Source organism: Sander lucioperca, chromosome 4, assembly GCF_008315115.2.
Source record: "Sander lucioperca isolate FBNREF2018 chromosome 4, SLUC_FBN_1.2, whole genome shotgun sequence".
NCBI lineage: Eukaryota > Metazoa > Chordata > Actinopteri > Perciformes > Percidae > Sander > Sander lucioperca.
In genome coordinates, this window is record NC_050176.1 from 12,318,935 (window position 1) to 12,338,914 (window position 19,980).

The 19,980-nt window shown below is 38.6% G+C and overlaps 1 protein-coding gene across 1 annotated transcript in view; it reads right to left on the reverse strand.

Annotated features, from left to right (window-relative positions):
• LOC116042954 (cell death-inducing p53-target protein 1 homolog) overlaps window positions 1-3,501 on the reverse strand; it is a 36,913-nt gene extending 33,412 nt beyond the window's left edge. Inside the window, exons 1-3 of the mRNA XM_036000801.1 lie at window positions 3,449-3,501; window positions 1,610-1,684; window positions 1,398-1,445 (exon numbers count right to left, since the gene is read on the reverse strand). Coding sequence (XP_035856694.1) covers window positions 1,398-1,445; window positions 1,610-1,679 — 118 coding nt within the window. The 5' untranslated portion in view covers window positions 1,680-1,684; window positions 3,449-3,501. The remainder of the gene's footprint in view (window positions 1-1,397; window positions 1,446-1,609; window positions 1,685-3,448) is intronic.
• Between the last annotated feature and the right edge of the window lie 16,479 nt (window positions 3,502-19,980).

Genomic DNA, 19,980 nt, shown 5'->3' on the forward strand with positions numbered 1-19,980 from the left:
CATAAATTAATCCTTTTCGCAAAAAAAACGGCCAAGCCCATTTTTATGCTGATGACAACATTGTCTATTAGGGGTGGGGGGAAAATTGCTATAGCATAATATCATGATATTTTCCTATGCAATACTGTATCAATACACAAACGCCAAGTATCGATCAATATTATTATATATGTGTTGGTCAGTTTGTCTGCTTGACAATTCCATTTTGCAGCAATACAATTTAACTGAGATGACATACAGAGAAATGTATCTTTTTAGATAAAACAGATGTTGACAAAGTTTTCCTTTGGGGACATAATTTGAAATTGAATATTTGAAGTTGGATAAAAGGTAATGCATTGTATATACAAATATATCGCAGAATATTGCAATATGTTTAAAATCGCAATAATATTATATCATGACATAAATATCTGGATAATATATTGTGAGGCCTCTGGTGATACCCACCCATATTGTCTATTGTGTAGCTGATTCTATACAACTGAAAGACTGCAAGTTTCGTATAATGACCTGCAAGCTGCACATTTAAATTTTAAAGCAACACTATGTAACTTTTCCCACTTTGGTCCCCCTACAGGTGGTCTCATTGGAACTACAGCTGCAGCTAAAAGTTACATAGTGTTGCTTTAAGCTTGTTCTAAATGCAGATACGACTACATTTAATAATAATAATTTACAAATGCTATAAATATTGACCCTATTGATCCTTGTATAACTATAGTTAACAGCTCTTGTATTGAAAGGGTCTCCGAGTATAAGTACCTTGGTATATGGATTGATCAAATACTTTCTTTTAAATATCATATTTATATATAATCTTGTCTGCAAGCTGCGCCAGAAGGTTGGCTTGTTGTACAGAAACAAATCCTGCTTTCCTATATCTTGCAGGGGGAAAAAAATGCTCATTGGTTGGTGTTCAACTGTCAGGCACTTCTTAGCAAATTACCCCATTACATTTCTATGTTGTTAACTCCATATGTAAATACATTTTTCACTCGTTCCAATCAATGGCTTTGACTTGAGGTCCCTCATAGTCAGACTGAGCTTAGCAAGACTGCTTTTTCGTTTGCTGCTCCACATTGCTGGAATGCTGCACAAAGCAGCTTAAAATTGGTCGCTCCCCCTTCTATCAGTCAATTTAAGTCCTTGATAAATTACTTCTATGTATCTTCTTGTGTCTGCTTTATTTGATTGTTTAAACTTTTTATCTGTTGTAATTTAAATGTTATTGTCTATTTGTTGAAATGCATGCTGTGCACTCAGCCCCATTGAAAATGATAAAGGTTTGAAATTAAATGAAATGAAATGAACTCCAAGCTCTCTGACTTTTTGCATTATTCCACAAATTCAAAGTTATTTTAACGTGTGCAAAACAGTTGAAGAGAAACACTCACCAGGTTGAACTACCTGAGGTTGTTGTTGAGGGAAGGCAGGTTGTTGAACTGGTAATGAGAAGGAGACATTGATCTTGAGAAAGGTTTAAAGAACAAGCTTCCACAACGCTCCTACCACATTGACTGAAATGACAGGAATAACTCAAGAATATAAAAGCTACATTACAGTAAAATATGCAGGTGAAGTAAGATAAAAGTCCCTTATCTCTTACTGCTTTGGTTGCCAACGCTGACTACCACATTACAGTTCATTTGGTTGCCGGGGACTGGTACATTTTCCATGATAGCTGCAAAAGGAGCAAGAAAAAAGCCAGTAAGCAAAAGAATATATGGTAATAAGGAAGCTGAATAGGTCCTCGTGATCCAAAAACCAGTTCCACTGTTAACTCTGAATGAAGCCAAGTGAAGATGTTTAATAGAGGAGTTAAGAATGTGTGATCTATTTTTAAACCTCTTTAAACTCTTCTCTCTAATGTGTGACATCTTGCTAATCAAGTTGTAGAGCATTTTAAATCAATAAAAGGCCAGTTGTTAAAGTACACCCTCTCTCTCCATGGCATGTAAAGAAAGCTGGTTTGGTGGCATTGAAGTTACTTACTTTACGATTTTCCTTACTTGCAAAATGATCTTTTAAATTGACCAACATCACATGTGTAATTCATGCCTCTATTCAAATGTGATTAAAAAAGAATTTGTTTCTCCCCATTCACAACCATAGATATTTTTTCTGAAATAAGGTCCCATGGGGTCCATGAGAAGGGGAGAGACTTCACCTCTCTATACCAGCAAGAACACATCGTCTCAACTGTCAAAAGCATTGTGTGTACTTGTGAACTTGTGATTTCATTCTTCTAAGAATGATTAGCAAGAATGTTCTCCCTGAGAGTTGCATTCTTGGGATTGAGAAGCACCCAAGTGAATGGGTGAGATGGCAGATCTCGTCCAACCTGTCCACCTGTTCAGGAATCAACCACCAGATCAACACGGTTGCTTTTAGAGTTCCAGACATTACTTTCTCTGACGAAACCTGTAATTATGATGGATGATTCAACTCTTAATCATGTTAAAAATGTCAAATAAAATGTTGCTTTTAACTTAACATGGGACAAGCCAACGGCACGTTTTAACTGGTACACACATAAAACCAAGCAACACACACACTCTTCCAACATTTAGTGCAGGTTTACTGTAGTTGTTTTTAAACTCATCACAAAGTACAAGACATTACATTAACATAGTCAACATTGTTTTTTTATTACTTTTTGACAGTCTAAATAGGACAGCGAATAATCTGACTTTCAGAATGACTGTGATAGATGACCCTTTTCTGAATCTAAAGAATAGACTAACTCAGAATACAGCTGCTCAAAATATCAGCAGCACTCTAGACTCTGCTTGTTTTAGTTTATTTTGTAATTGCCGTTGAGTTGCTCTTTTTGATTTTAAAGTGCTCATATTATGCTTTTTCGCTTTTACCCTTTCCTTTATTGTGTTATATATCTTTTTTGTGCACGTTATAGGTTTACAAAGTGAAAAAGCCCAAAGTCCACCTCAAAGGGACTTCCATCTCCAACAGAAAAAAAAACAGCTCTAAAGTAGTCCAGCCTTTACTTCCATGACTAACGCTCGTCACTTTGTAACACACGTTATAATGCTTGCCTAGCTGCTAGCGTGGCACGCCCTCATACTCTGCAACTAACTAGCTAGCAGGGCTTACCTAGGTACTGTGCATGTGTGCCTCTGAACAAAGATGAAACAGAAGTGTGATGCCTCACTCTGTAGCTAAAACAGAGAGCTCAACACACAGGGTGAAAAGAAGAGCTGCAGCAATGTGTAGTACAACAAAATATGGTGTAATAAACCTATTCTGGTACAACCTCTAAATACAATTATGAACCTGAAAATGATCATAATATGGGCACTTTAAACTAATCAGATATGTCAACAATTTAGACAAACAAGAAACTTTCAGGATTTCCTAGCATGTAGTATTTCTCCTTACTCTGAGTTTACATAGGTTTTATTTTGAGGCCAGATGTAATGCTGCTTACCTTGATAAAGAGGTTGAGGAGGGTGCTTGAGAGCTTCTTCCTCTGATGATTGAGAGCAACGGAAGAAGAAAACAAAGAAAATGTTGCTGTGATGTGTCAGAAAGAAGGTGGAGCAACATTGTAAAAGTATCAGACCTCAGCTGTGGATCACACTGCACTTTGTAGAATATCGAAAGGTTATTCCAACTTATAGCTATTTGCTAAACTTTAAAAAACAAAAAAAAACAAATCACCATTAGTTTTCTGCAGTGTCTTGCCACATTAACAATTCCAACAAAACTATTTATTAGATAGTATTGTATTGTTTATCTTTATTTACTGTATGCTATGTTATTGTAGCAGCACCGCATATATATGTTATGGTATAAGATCACTACATTCTTGGAAAATGTTATGTATTGATGATTGATTAAAATTTGTATTTAGTAGAAACTCAGTGATGGCCTTACAGGGACAAATGAGTGTGACAAGTTGTTTTACATAATAAAACACAACAAGACAAAAAATGACAAGAACATAAATTGTCATATCCAAGTTGTATTAATGTTTCAATGACTGTGAGAAACATTTTGGTGTGCCATGTCCAAGACTATACCAAAGGCTCTTCTATTTGTAAGGTGCAAAGTAAATATAATCAGTTTTCTCTAGCATTCTTGTAATTCATGTAATCCTAGGGATTTATAAAAGAAGACTACACTGAGCTTGTGTGGGATATTTTGAATATGTTGTGCAAACAAGCGACTTTTATAATTTGGTTAATTTTCATACGTACATTTTGTTTCCATATTCCATGTGATTGGCAAAGCCTAAAGTGTAAGTTTTGACATTTGCAAACATTTGGGTGACTAGAATAAAAAGTCACTTTCGTAGGCTGACATGAAAAGGCTGGCGTTTTTCTATATTTTCTTACGTGAACAAATCCTCTACAAAGACCAAAACCAACAATACTTTAGTCTGTCTATTCCCCACTTATTGTAAAGCACAATGTTTCCTATTTAAGATTTTAATCTTTAATAATGGGTCTCAAATACTTTTGTTTTAATAAAAAAAAGGTCAAATAATGTCCTCAACAGCTGGGCAATGAAGTTTTTAGCAGGAGTAAATAGTACATTTGTAGGGGACTATTTCCAACTGCAAATTAACTAACATTTGGAACTGCAGCAGGACAGTGTCTGTGGGATCAACTAAAAACAGACTACAGTGCCCAGGCGTATTGTATTGCAACAGTGTGGCTGTTAATAATAAAATCACATTGAGTATGTAAAAATGAAAGTGTAATAGTAAACGAGCACCAGGAGAGGGCTCTGTGTGACAGTGTCATTAACATGAAGTGTGACTTTGTGTTTTGTTCTGAAGAGAACAACAGCTCAGGTTGACAGTCAAATCAGGTGAATGCAAAACTCTCTTTACTCAAAGTTAAACTGCCTGATGTGATGCGGTGCTGCTATTTTAGCGACCTGGTCCTCATTATTTGTAATTTGTGTGCATGTCATCACACTCATCACTTGTAGCCTATTTGCTTTTTTGTAATCACTTTTATTTCAAGCACGTTTTTTTTTTGTCTCCCATCATGTTGTGTGTTGTGAGGATTCACCTTGGTTACCTCGTCTTTTGAAAGGACGGCCCCTTTCAACTCAGTTTTAAATGCAGTGCTGCATACTGGCCATTTGGAATAAGCAGTCAAAAAGGAATATCTAGTGAAATACATTTTGCAGGAATGTGGCTGACTATAATCCGATTTTAACAAGGGTACAGCTTTACTTGCACCAGTATTACTCCTGAGTCTCCTCCTCATGACTCTCATCGCTGAGTTTCCACATCCGTCTTTATCAGCCTTTAACTGCAGCCAGGATTGACTCTATGCCGCATATGAAAACAGTTTCTATTCGCTTTGAGGTGATAAGGTTCAGCTAGTGGATATTGATCAGTGGCTTGGGCATTAGCCATGTCACAAAGGACTGCTTGGGTTTCCTACCACTGTACAAAGTTATGCAGGTCAGGGTTAATTCCCCCCTTTAGCCTTTGATGACACTGAACAGGATAGGTAGTTAGTAAAATGGATGGATGTTGAAAGTGTATATGCATGTACTGTAGATATTTTTGACAAAGAAAGGTGACTGACGCAGCTGTTGATGTGTGGAGGTCGACTTCTATTACTAACAAGACTCCTTTAGAAGAAAAACTATTTTTCTCTCACTATATAGACTGCCATGTACCCTAGCGAAGTTCTGGCCTTCATTATATAGACTCACAAAGAAATAGAAAATAATTGTAGGAGTGAGTGCAACAAAGAGGTTATAGTAACTGCTATTGAAGACTCTCTCTCACTCTCTCTCTCTCTCTCTCTCTACTAGATCTTTCTACAGTTATGATATTCTCATAAAGAGGCTATGCTACCACAGAACCTGGGTTGGAAGAAGAAGGGGGGGGGTTGTACTGTATTTGGTGTATTTGATTTATTCTGTTGTTTGGTGCTGAGCTGGTAGTGTACAGTGGGTTCATCAGAGCTTTTTCTGCTGAAAACAGCTTCCTACTCAGACTAAAGTGTTTGCTTCGTTCATTGTTAGTGTCGTGGGCTAAATCCTTTGAGACGTTGTCAGTGACATTGAGTCATCCTGACTGGGCTGGACATTTATTTCAAAGTGAAACTTTTACCTCAAATGACAACAACTCTCTTGAAAACAAATGGGGCAACGCCTGCGAGCTAGTTCAGGCAGCCAACTCGAGCTGCACTGTGTACACACACGTGACATGCCTCACTCCCCATATCATTTACCAAACACACCCCCTCAATTTGGCGGTCTATTTAAGCTGCACAATTTCCCCATCTCTACCTTGTCAATGCTGCTGCTGCCCTGCACCTGTATCGCTGCCCGCTGTTAGCCCCACCCCCCCCCCAGCATCCACCTGCAGGCTCCGGCCAGGGGGAAGCTACTTTATCATCATTCCCCAATATCTCATGCAAACCCACACTGTGGGGAGTGATGAGGTCGGAGTCTGGCCGCCAAACACAATGTTCTGCTGTTATAATAAACATTTCAAACGTTAGCTGTCTGACTGAACTGTGTATTCGTCTTTGTGGTTGCAGCCTTTTCTCCTGTTATCTCCATAGAACAGGGAGCTCACAAAATGTTTTCTAAATGGTCATGGCTGTGACTTTTATATTCAATCCAACTAAACAATTGATGGTGTTGGCTTTCAAATGCACAATGCTCATTTTTGTCTTACTCCCCTAAATAAAGGTCTTCCCACAACTGGGGTTCTCACCTCCACAGTTACAGCAGCTGCAGCTTTAATGGCTTGCATCTACCTCTCTAGTGTGTCAGGAGTGTCGAGAAAGCCTCCCTCATCAGCTCGACAGCCTCCCTCTTTTGCTACAAGAAGCACAGAACACTTATTGCACACAGCTATCAGCAAGATAGGGATAAGGGATGTTCTTTTGGGTCATTTAGCCGACTTTTGACGCATTCATTTTTGTATTTATTTAGCACCTTTCAAACTGTCATTACTCCCACATGGATGGTATTTTTTAACACAAGCACAGCCCACATCTGACTCATTGTGTCCATTTAACAAAGTATAAAGCTGGAAAGAACCCAAAACGCAAGATACAGTCGCCTATAAAAATATACAATTATTTAGTGATAATCTCTCAAAATATTGGACCAGTTCAAAGTTATGAAAATATAGTTTCACTACTTCTACACTGAACCACTACATAATATCAATAATTCCTTTTTTTCCTTTTTTTTAAATGGTCTACAGACATAAATGCTTATGTTTTTTTTTGCTATGTCCTTCGTAGTGTGCTTTTATAAGTTTGGATATGATTCTTTTCTTTCATTTTGCTGTACAGACATCCAGTCACTGAGCTGACATGGGGCTTCTGGTATAAGACCTCTTTTCACTCAACCACCATTGTTGAGAAAAAGCTACATTGATGTGTTCATCCCCATGGGTTACCTCAGCCCCTGTGTGAAGAGTCAGTCCTACATTAAGGGGCATAACAAAACCCTAGCCGAGAGCAGCAGGGCTCGACAGTAACAGTTGCCTGGTTGCCCTTGGCAACCAGATTGAGTCAATTGGCAACCGTTTCATAGCCTCTGGTTGCCCCCTTTGGCAACCACCTGTTCAATATTTGTTTTTGTTTTTTATATATATATATATATATATATATATATATATATATATAGTAGTTTATGTATATTTTTTTCTCCTATGTCTAATTAATGTGTATTTGTGTTATTCTGATGTGTGTACATTTTTCTTTTGAGCTGCTGTAGCACAGGAATTTCCCCAGTGTGGGATTAATAAAGTCTATCTATCTTATCTTATCTTATCTTATCTTAAAGGTTGTGTTTACTTAAAACTGGCAAACCTCGTGGTGCATTCAAAGTTATTGTAAAATACCCTTTTCTCATCTGTTGTTGTTGTTTAACAGCATCTTATTGGTAAAAGAAGTAATTATTGTTAAAAGTTATTATTACATTTTTAATAATCACTTAAATTCCCCCCTTTTTTGTGGTGTTCTGAAAATTGATCCAATCCGTGACGCAAAACCGTGATCCGAACCGTGAGTTTTGTGATCCGTTGCACCCCTATTTGAGAGAGATGGGAAATTATATTGCAAGCCATTCTCTCATTGTTTTATTATTAAAATGTGTGGTATAGTTACATATGAAATTAATTGCTCCAAATATTGGCAGTTTAAAACATGGCAACCGTATTGTCAATGTCAGCAACCAAAAGCTTGGCAACCACTTTAAAAAGTTAGCGTTGAGCCCTGGAGCGGTTCTTTCTTTGTACATACACAAAGACTGGATAGGAAAAATATATTTACTTCCTATTTTCCTTATATTTCTTTCACCAATAACATAGGTTAGTCTGTATGTAGCCGGAGAGGCGAACCACGTAGGCATGTGACTCACTGCTGCTCTTCAGCTCATCGCTTTGAGGGCGCGGTAATAAGACTCAAGACAAGCATACGAACACTTTTGGTCAACTCTTCTCTTCCTTTATCAAGACTATAGTGGCTGGATAGTGAGAGGAACATTTTCAACAAGTTAAAGTGAGGGGACGTGTCCCCCCCCCCCATGGAAATTATGAATCTGTATTCATTGCTGCACTGTAGACAGTCAAAAGGCTTTATTTGTTATCTTAATTAGGGACAGGTGAAGGAACATCAGCACTAATGCATTATCATCAAAGAGGAGTGCTACTCTGGATAATTAAAACTATGTCACTAATCAAAACAATGTTTTCTCAATTTTCTTCAGTTTAATGGTTGTCTCCGTGCTGGCACTTTCTCAGGGTTCATGCTTTCATCCACTTAAGCTGATGGAAAATTGTAATGGCAACACTTTGTTATATTGGCCGTGACATTCAAATCCAAACTCTGCTGGATCCCTCATCTTTGCTCCCCTGCTGTGGACAAGAAGGACTCACATCTCATATGTAGATTGCATCATTGGCAGCTCAAAAAGGAAAAAGTGACAGCAAGTGAAGATGAGGTGCTAACATCGGAGCTGAGCTGAATGCACCACCAGTCCTCAGGACTCAGAAATCTGCTGGCTTTTAGTCAGTTATTCAGCTTTTCAACATCACAATGTTTTCTGGGTATGAAGAACAAAAAGCTGTTCTAGGAAAAATACAAGAGAAGGATTTTATGCAAAACAATGAAAACAAAACATTCTTAAAGGAGAATTCCGGTCGATTTCAACACGTAGCTCTGTTGTTTGTAAATTTGGAGTGCTGTCAGTAGCGAGAAAAACGAAAACAATTGGTGCTTTAAAACTTACCCTGTTTAAGCCTGTTGGCTGCTAACTCTAGCGGAGGATAACACGGTGTAAGCAGCACCGATTGTTTTCGTTTTTCTCGCTACTGACAGCACTCCAAATTTACAAACAACACAGCTATGAGTTGAAATCAACCGGAATTCTCCTTTAGGCCACACAATACTTGTGTACAAAAGACATGCAGGCTAAAGAAATTACTATGATTCTCAGTTTATATTCAGGGTCATTTACGTCAGATGAACAGTGTTTGTCTGTCATTTAGACAACCATTGCTGTTTGAACTGCAGCCAAAACTGTACATCTTGTGTGTTTGGTGGCCTTGTATGTTTGTTTCAGATAAAAAGGCATGTTCCATTGTCCTAAACTTGGAGAGTTATGTATAAAAGTAGTTCCTATACAGTTCCCCTAATATGGGAAAATCTAATAACTGTCCGTGTTTTAACTTCAAAGTCAATGTTTTCATTTAAATAATAATGTAAGACTCTTTTAGACTAGAGTTTATTAAGTACCTTTGGACATACAGTAGGTGGACAGAAGCAAAGGCTTTTTTGTTTTAAATTTTAATTTATGTATTTACTTAAAAGGGACCATGCACAGTTTAAACAAATGTCACCATTTGATACAATGTACCAGATTATAGCTTTGAACTATTTCACATCTGCAGTCCCTTGGCACACAAGAAAGAAAGGTTCTGGTAAGTAATCTTTAGCATCTTATCTCTTTTTTTATCTCATAATTCTAAAATAGTTAAACCTGCAATAGCAGATGTTTTTGGCCTCTTGGGGGCAGCGGAAATAAGTTGAAGACTTTTTAAGTTGATATGATGAACTCGTTAACAAACATTTGCTAATTAACACATCCAGCAGTAACATTGTGACATTAGCATTTCTTTGCCTTGTTTCTTGCCCTCGTGTATTTGGCCCTTTAGTTGCTAAATGCTCCACTATGTTCACGCACTAGTCGTTAACTGTGTCTTTCTGTCTGTCGTTTCGTGCTGAGCAGGTAGTGTACAGTGGAATTATACCGCTCAAAACAGCGGCCTTCTGCGGCAGAAAATGACACTATGAGAGCTGTAAGAAACAAAAACAGCAAAGTTGTGGGTCGGACAGCTAAACAATGAGCTGAAACAGCAGGGCAAACAGTACGATCAATATAATAACAGCAGCTGCTTGACAAAAACAAAATCTTAAACATACAGGCTTAACACGTATAGGCTGATTACCACTTGGGTGTTTTATTTGACATATTATTAATGATGTGCCCTGTCTGTCCTCAAAATCAGCACCTGTCAGTCATTTCTTGATAATTTGTTGATAGCAGGTTAGATTATGCTCTGTGCGGACAAGAGGACACAGAGATTATGTTTCAACAAAATAAGGAAACCCTGGAGGGGAAAAGACGGCAGCCAGCGTAAAAACAATGAAACTCAGAGAGGCAATTAGAACCTTAGAGCAATGGGCTACCAAGTATTCAGCCTAATAACATGCACTGTATCCTTTGAATGTGCTTAAAGAAAGATGGGAGCTAAAATAAGCTAACTGATCCTGAGACAGTACTCCTTGAGGCAGTGCTTTACAGTCCAACAGGCCGAGTCCAGTCTTTATATGACATATTCCAGCTATCTCAGGGTTTGATTACAGCTGCAAGCGAGTAAACGCAATTATATACCAGGCAGAGAAAACCTTGCAGCCCTGTAGGTCAGGAGAAACATAGAGCCAGTGTTCATTTAAAGCTCGTTATGTGAAAAGGGTGTGAAACGTAGTGACGGATGTGTAAGTCCCTGCTGCAGGTGTGTGACTGTGGGGGAAAGAGAGGGACAAAAGTGTCAAAAATGCACGTCCTCTGTACTCTATTCATTTTTTTATTAGATGTCTTTTGTGCTCTCTTTGAGATACCGTCCCATACGTAATATTTACATTTACATAATTTGACATGGTTAAATTGAGGACAGGACACATTACACCCTGGTTTTGCAGAAAAGGAAAGTGGAGGAAAAGAGCAACAGCTTGATGCTGAGTGCAGCAGAGAGGGGTGAGAAGAGTGGTGAAGAGATGAGAGAGGACCAGCAGAGAGTGAGAAGCTGGTGTTGTGGAGCTGTGATAAATGGAGACCGCCGACAGCGTGGCCTTTCATATTTCAACACCCCTGCTCTTCCATTTTGTTCCCTGGCGGACCTCGCTGTCCGGCCCAAAAGCCTCATAATCTCGCCAGGGGGGCTTCAGCCTTTTAAACAGACAAAGACAGGATTTTGCCTGAACACACACACACACACACACACACACACACACACACACACACACAGGATTTCTGCCGAGGCTTCAGTTCAACTCTCTTGCTCCTCTGGACAACAAAGACTGCTCTAATTATATAAGTGCAAATATGATAATTGCCATGTTACATCTGTGTGTGATTAGAGCAGACCAGAAATCACAGTGTAATTGGGTTTCACTGTCACACTCCTCTCTTCACCTACCTCTTTGAGGTTCCCACTCTCTTCTGGCTCTGATTTTGAGCTGCACACGGGAGAAGTTGGCTTTCAGGGATCTTTGCCAGAAATCTTCTCAGGTTTAGGCAACAAAACTACTTGGTTAAGTTTAGGAAAAGATAGTGGTTTTGGTTAAAATAAACCCTCTTCAGCTCTTTAATTCCTTATTCTGTCTCAAGATGACTCTACAGCTTTCAAATTCCCTTCTCAAAGATCTCCGTTTCGTTCTCTTTTGCAGCACCTATGCCGATAAGCACTAATTGCAGGTGTGTTTTTGGCTCTCACTTCCCAAACAGTGTACCGCTTCACACACAAGTGAGTTGAAGAGCAAGTCTGTTGCGTTAGCTCCGCCTACCTACCCTCTCTGGCGGACCAACCACTGCTGGGTGATGGATAACATGTTACTGAAGGCCTCTTTACAGTCGCCGTTCCCGACTTGTCGCGCGACAATGTGACGTCAAAATGACGTAGATCTCGCTGGCATGCCAGAAGTCACGCACCCCTCTATGTTTTTCAGCGGCGCAGCAGAAACAGGAAGCGCAGCGGAAACAGGAAGCATGGACAAGTTCGAGGGCAATCTCTCTTGTAAACTTACTGGGTTAAGATGAGTTTTTTATGGTGAATGAAAGGCTTGAGCCAACGAAGTAGGTCATCAAATTGTTGTACAGACATTCTGAAGTATTCAAAGTGCCAGTTCTGCCATTGTTTACCTTTTTCTTCTTCTTCTAGTCCGTAGAAATAGCAAAGTCGACTTCCGGTTATGGCGTCACGGTGAGCAGACGCGTTTTCCTCGTGCTCAGTTGCTTTTCAATAAATCCTGCATAATATTCCAGAGATAAGTCATATAAAGTGACAAAACTGTAAGCGTAAGAGTAAACTACTTCAAACATGCCAAAAAAAGTGGCTAAGGAGAATAAAATGATGGAGAGCTATGAGGATGCAGACCAGGAGCTAGCTGAAGGGGAGCCATGCTCGCCGGAGCAGGCACACGATGCTGTTTCCGCGGACGCCGAACAAGTTATAAATATGGACAATCCTTCAACAAAGGACCTCATGCTTGCCATAATCTCATTCAAACAAGACTTAACACACAAACGGTGTATTGACGGAAATAAGAATTGTCCAAACGGACATTAAAGACTGTAGTGGGCGTATCATGGAGGCCGAAATGCGGATATCTATGGCAGAAGACGAGATACAAACCCTGAAAGAAACTATCGAAAAACTTGAGAGCAAGACAAAAAACCTCACTAACAAAGTCGAAGATTTAGGAGTAGACGAAATAACCTGCGTGTACTGGGCATACCCGAGAAAGTAGAAGGCAATGACACCTGCTCCTTTATGGAAAAGTGGATAGCGGATACTCTGAAGATAACGCCACCGGTTTTGGAGAGAGCGCACCGGGTAACAGCGAGCCAAAGTTCCACCACGTATCCAAGAACCATCATCATCAAGTGTCTAAACTACTAAGGACAGAGAAAATATTTTGAAAGCTGCGCGAATACAGAAAGAGGTGATGTACCAAAACAACAAAATAAGATTTCTTCCTGACCTGCCAATGGAGGTGTATAAGCAACAGAGGAGCTACGATGGCGTGAGGAAGCGGCTGCGGGAACTCGGTCTGGACAAACACCGGGTAATACACCCCGCACAGCTCCTGTTGACCAACGATGAATGCACTGTCGTCTTCAATACACCAGCGGACGTGAACAAGTACATCAAGAAACTGGAGCCAGTGACTGAGGATGACTAAATTAAGTGCATCTTGATGAGAACTCTTATTGAACTTATAATCTCTTTAGATGTGGCTGCTGAAAACTAAGAGGTATGTAGGGCCTAATTCTGCTGAAAACTTGACATCGTACTACTTACAGACTTGGTTCTTGGTTAAAGTATTAATAAGTCCTGTTTAAAGATATATTTTATTTTGTTTTTTCTTCTGGTTTCTTTTTAAAGTGCAGTTAGGTGCTTCTTAAGTGAGAGCTGAAAAATACGTGCATGTAGCATGGCGCACATTTTATTTTCAGTTGATAGATAAACTAGATTATCTGGATTAGTTTTTGTACATAGACAAGCAATTGAGCTGAGTTTTGGTTTACAGGAGAATAGTTCCTCAGTATAGCGTGGACCTATTCCCGATAATGGAGAGAAGTTATTTAGGGGTTTGGGGGAGCCTGTATGTTCTAGTGAGTCAGGCCTGGGTTGTGGGTGGGTCGCTCTCTTCCTTTTCTTTTTGGGTTTTATTCCAAATGGTGCCCTTTATAGATTTTTATTGCCAAATAATAACAAATGACAGATGTTTTGATTGAATGTGTATCTTGGAATTGTAGAGGCCTACGTAAACTTACTAAAATAAAACAAGTAATAGGTAGAATAAAACAGCTAAGAGCCAAAATTGTGTTCCTACAGGAAACACACATGCTAGATCAGGAGATAATCAAAATGAAGCGTAGATGGCCAGGTCAGGTACTGTCGGCAGCTTACTATTCTAATTCCAGAGGAGTTATAACTATGATACATAAGTCTATTCCTTTGCGCATTGATAAAATAACTAAAGACCCCAAAGGTAGATTTTTGATTGTACAGGGAAATATCCTATCAACCCGGATTAATCTGGTTAATGTATATGGACCTAACGATGATAACGCAGATTTTTATAATGATTTATTTTTGAGAATATCCACAATGCCCGGAAAACACATTGTGACAGGTGATTTCAATTGTGTTTTGCAGCCAAGGACCGGTCATCTGGTATCGATAACACTCATGCAAGGTCTAGGAAGGTTTTACAACATTTTATAAAAGAACTCAACCTGGTGGATATATGGAGGGCTCAAAACCCAATAAAAAGGGAATATTCATGCTGGACGAGTACTTCTAAAGGATACTCAAGAATAGATTACTTTCTGATATCAGCTGAACTAATTTCATGTATCAGAAATTGTCAATACAGTGGTATTCTTATATCAGATCATGCTCTTGTATCTTTGACATATGTTGAACCAAAGTTTATTCATAATCATACTAAATGGAGATTTCAAATGCACTGGATGCAAGACAAAAAAATTCTTGAGCCACTTCACATTTACAGACGTATTTATACCATAGTTTCTTAACTCTCGGCAAACCATGCCTCTTCTGTGGGTCTGTTTATACTCCAACAGAGGAGGTCAAATAAAAGTGGATGGAACACAAATAATAAGCTGCAATAGCTCCCTCCTGTTTTGACCCTCCGGCTAGATCTCTGTTCTGCAGCACTGTCAAGGCGGTTTTCTATCGGTCAATTTGCATTTTAAATTTTACCATAAAGTACAACTTGACACGAAATATTGGCACGTTTACCTTGCCCCCGTGAGCAAATCCACACATCATAGGAATTTTATGATATGAATTGATTTTGCCACTGAATGTTACCATTTTAAATGCTGGTGTGACAAAGCCTTAACAAAAGATGTGATGACAGTAAGGACTTTGTCTGTCTGTGGCATGTGATATATCCCTGAGTGTACTTTGATGAAAACTGGAGATATGAATAATGACTCCCCCATATTTGTTTTTTCTGATGATCCAGGTGCTGCCGCACTGATTGTGATTCATTCGACCTAGAGAACCAATCAATATCTCTGAAACCACTGATCTTGGGGAAATCTTTAGCCTACATCTCATCAGTGCAGCCGAGCAGTTTCAAAATCCCACTGATTGGCTGAACAGGGGCTCTACCATTCCAGGTGAGAGAGATATGTATTGAGCTGTTATTGATTGACTCAAGGATGACTGTGGAGGATGTTTACTGTCATGAACCAAAGGGAAATGAGGCCACAGGAGATGACTGAAACATATTTTAAACTTCTGTCTCCTCTTTGACAACTGCTCACTCTCTTAGCTCCCTTGTGCCCCTCTCTACACACAGTATCTCTTCACTTTTTCACGATTATTCTTTTAGTGGCAGGAGAACTGCCCTGCATGAATTAGACGGCCGAGTGAAGACGTGGATAGTACAAGAAATGGAGAAAGAAAAAGCAAATGGAGTACAAGAAGATGATCAATGTGGAGAATTGAGCATTGACCTGAAGAAAGGAAGTGATGGAAATAGATTCAATAGGAAGAGATGACAGAGCAAAGCCTCCCAGATTGCAACTGAAAACATAAAGGATTAGTAAATTGAGAGTTTACTGTAAATAGAAAATAAAATTCATCCCCGTATTTCCCATGTCCCCATCTAAATATGTGCATTTTAAGCCATTTGGAGAGCAAAAATGTAGCTTAAAACCATGTGAAAATGAATAAATTAATCTACCAAGCAGTATTTCATAATATAGTAATATGAGAATCAGGTTAAATGTTGCACTGAATGATCCACAGTACAATCAGAAGAGGCTGAAATGAAATGGCCGAAACATCTGAAAATGAATGTATAAATCTGAATATGAATGTTGCATAACCTCTCTCTCTCTCTCTCTCTCTCTCTCATACCTTTCTGTCTATCTCCCTTCAACATTACATTCATACATTAATTTCTTTCTCTGTCCTTGACTCTCTGTTCTCAGTATTCTCTTTCTCTGTGACTTCTCACTTGACTTTCCTGCCAAAGTGTATTAAAAATCATGTATAAAAATATATTGTTAAAATTACATACACTCTGTGTGTGTGTGTGTGTGTGTGTGTGTGTGTGTGTGTGTGTGTGTGTGTGTGTGTGTGTGTTATTAGCCAGCGATGAGCCAAGGACCAAATGGTCATTGCATCAGTTCTTTGTCGGTTGAGCATTTCTCCTTCAGACCTAATAGGTCTCAGATAAGTCTCACTCCTTTTTATGTTGAAATTCATATATTCTGCCTCTTTATATTTTACATTTCTCTGCCTCTCTCATGCATTTTTCTTTCACTTCTCTCTGTCACCGCATGTCATCACGCTGCCTCATAGAGCACAAAAGCGTTTGTAAAAGTATCAGTGTTAGTATGTGGAGGGGCTATTCAGTGTGTTGCTATGCCTTTCCTGCTTTGTGTGTTTAAACGTGTTTTGTAGGAAAAAAAGCTAATGGTCAAGCCAACTGAGCCTGCAAAACAACTCAGACAGCGGTCCTTTCGTTCTGACCATGCCTGTCAGGAACTGAAAAAACAGCTTTGTATTGCGTTGTCTTCATTTTCATTTTACTTAGAAGGAAATACATTTCAAAGTTATAGTGTGCAACTTCCTGAATGTATAGATACACAGTGGTGTGTGTGAACATGCAATCAGCAGCTTTACAAATTGTTAATGTGCTGCTTAACATACAATATTAAAGAGATGAGAGAAAGAAACAGAACTAACTTTGGTGATTCAAGGTTTATCAATGGCAATGGTGGGTGTATTATTATGGGAATACATTGTGATATTTGTTCTTGCCAAGTTATTATTAGACTGGCACCTACATAGAGAGGCCCAGGTGGATCCTCTTACCCTACATGAATATTGTTCTATTGTTCTTTGTGTGATGCCATATGTGCACACAAACCTGTGTGTTAAAAAATCACTGTGGACTTCATCGTTTTTTCATGGTTTTTTACTCAGTTGCTTTTTAAATACTGCAAAACTGAAAGCGCTTGATTTTGCAGTAACTTCATATTGTTCAAGATCGTTTATGGGCAATTGGCAAAATAATAGGTCCATTGAGTAGCTGTTGTAGGACTATTCTCATATCACACAATCCTCAGATTGAGTTTGCCCAGAAATGTAATTCAAATTCCCATTTTTCTGAGCGCTTTAAGGACATTTAGTCCATGTTATAAAAGTTAAGATTGTAAGTTTATTCTTGACCTTGGGAACAACAGCAAACAAAATCACTGTAAGGTCCATTAAGTATGTTATTGAGTTGTTGTTGTTGTTGTTGTTGTTGTTTTTCTTAAGCCCTTTGAGGACATTTTTTTCCAATTATTTGTTGGATGAGAAGTCCTTAAAGTGCTCAGATATTTGAACATGGCTCGATGACAAAAGGGCAACTCCATCTCTTGACGAAGCTTGTGTTATACTGTATGACCCGAAATCTCTGGATTAGCCTCTAAATAGACCTTGTAGTGAGCTTGTTTGTTATTGTATCCAATCTTGAACTTCAATCTCAACATTTATGGGAAACGTTTTATGATTCGTCACAATAAACTCACCTACAGACCTTTTTTAGGGCAGACATGTTGACATGTCATAGTAGGAAAAGCACAGGTGTATTGAAAACCATGAATGATGGCTGCATTCCACTTAGGAGAGGCCCTGGTGTTGTGCATGCTGACTCACTGAAATAGCTTACTGGGACACTTGATGGAATTGAGGCATTGTTAAGGTTATCAATTTCAGCTGTGCTTTTCCTACTATGACAAGTCAAATTGTCTGCTGTAAAAAAGGTCCATTGTATATCAAATGTAAATTGATACTACTATTACTTCTCTCATATTGTGACTTAAATTGTGTGAACATGGGAAAGTATTTTGAAGGTCCACTTTTCTAAGACAAGTGTTTTTAAAGTAAAATGTCAATTGCTGTGTCTATATATATGTCAATATATAATCGACAGAAAAGAAACGAGAGCATTGAATGGAAGGTCATGCAAAAATGGAACAGTGTGAGTAACAGCAGTTAACACATCATGATTTATTTGAGCAGAAAGTTTACAATTTATGTGATGAGTATAATTCATCAGCCAGTACTTCACTGAATAAGATGTAAATGTGTGAAAATTTAATTAAAATTGATTTGCTCTGTTTGCTCTGGGATTTAGCATCTAACCTGAGGTGTTAGTTAGCTGATGTGTAATTGGCAGCTGGAGGTTATAATTGGACACGTTTTCTACTGTATTGAAGCCTGGAAGGAACACAAAAGACATGGATCAATGCTTACAGTCACTCTTAAAGACATCATTTATTTCTCTTTATTTTTTTGTTGTTTTTACAAATTTGAGCAATCATGTTTCAGACTAAGAAAACAAAACTGAAACTGGTCCACAGGCTACCTGATGATTTTTTTCAGACCACAGGTAATTTGATGATTCACAAGTCAGATTGACTTTTTTTTTTCTCAAATAGAAATGTTTGGAGCCAATACACAGAATTTTATAATGACCCATGTGATTATGGTAATACAAGAGAGTACAAGTTGAATTACTTATATCTCTTACATGTCCTTCTCTCCCTCTGGACCCAGCGCCACCATCAACATCTGATTGATTATTGGGGCCAGATCTGTCCACCAAATTCCATGTTAATTGATGCTATATTTGTGAGAAATTCTGTTAACAGACTAATAACCAAGATGCCAAGTTCCAAACTTGCTCTGTTATTGTTTGGCAGCCCAGATTAGAGCAGCCATACATTGGTTCTCAAACAATTCTGACCCACATCTCCATTACCCATAAAGCTCTGTATTTTGTATACTGATACATTGTAAAACCGCTAAAAGATACCTGTAACCCATTTTTCAGGAATACTGAGTCTGGTACAAAATACAAGCACACTTAAACACAGCAAAATCAACCCTGTTTCCTAAAAAGTGACATAACTTAAGTATGTTACGTAGGCAACGTGGTGTAAATCAAGGTCGTTACTCCTGAAAGTCCTGTGGACTTTGATTAGAAATGTATTCGTACATCAAAAACACATAATGCAGGACAAAATACGTTTCCCTCGAAACCTAATTGAGAATGCCGTTTAGTTGTATGGGAAGAACATTTTTAAGAGACAGCTTGAGTTGGTCAGACATATCAGGCTTTACACCAATATGGGGAAAGCTTTGATTTTCTCCAGGCAGAGGTGAGCCTGGCTTTAGTAGACCTCCCCTGTCCAGCCTTGAAAAGGCCATACTAGGGTTAGTATACTAGGTTATTATCTTCCAGGTCGTGGCCAGGTTCCCCTTTTGTATAAAATGATATAGATAAATCTAAAGAATCCTCGATCAACAATAGATTGGATGGTCTAGCCACTTAGATCAAAATCAAACTCTGAAGATGACTGGAGGAGAATTTTCCACAAAAGAGAGAGACGCACAAAGCCAGACTATCAACACCAGATTTAAACTGATACAATTTACTGTAAATGGGTCATGTGTGCATAGGCCTACATAACTCCCTTACACCATTCTGATAATAATAATCCTGATTTATGTAAAAAAAAAAAAAAATTGTGGCCTAGAGGAAGGCACATTATTTCACTGCCTTTGGAGCTGACCACAAATTAAAAATGTCTGGGAAAACATCACACAAACTATATGTGATAGTACCTCTATTGTGTTGC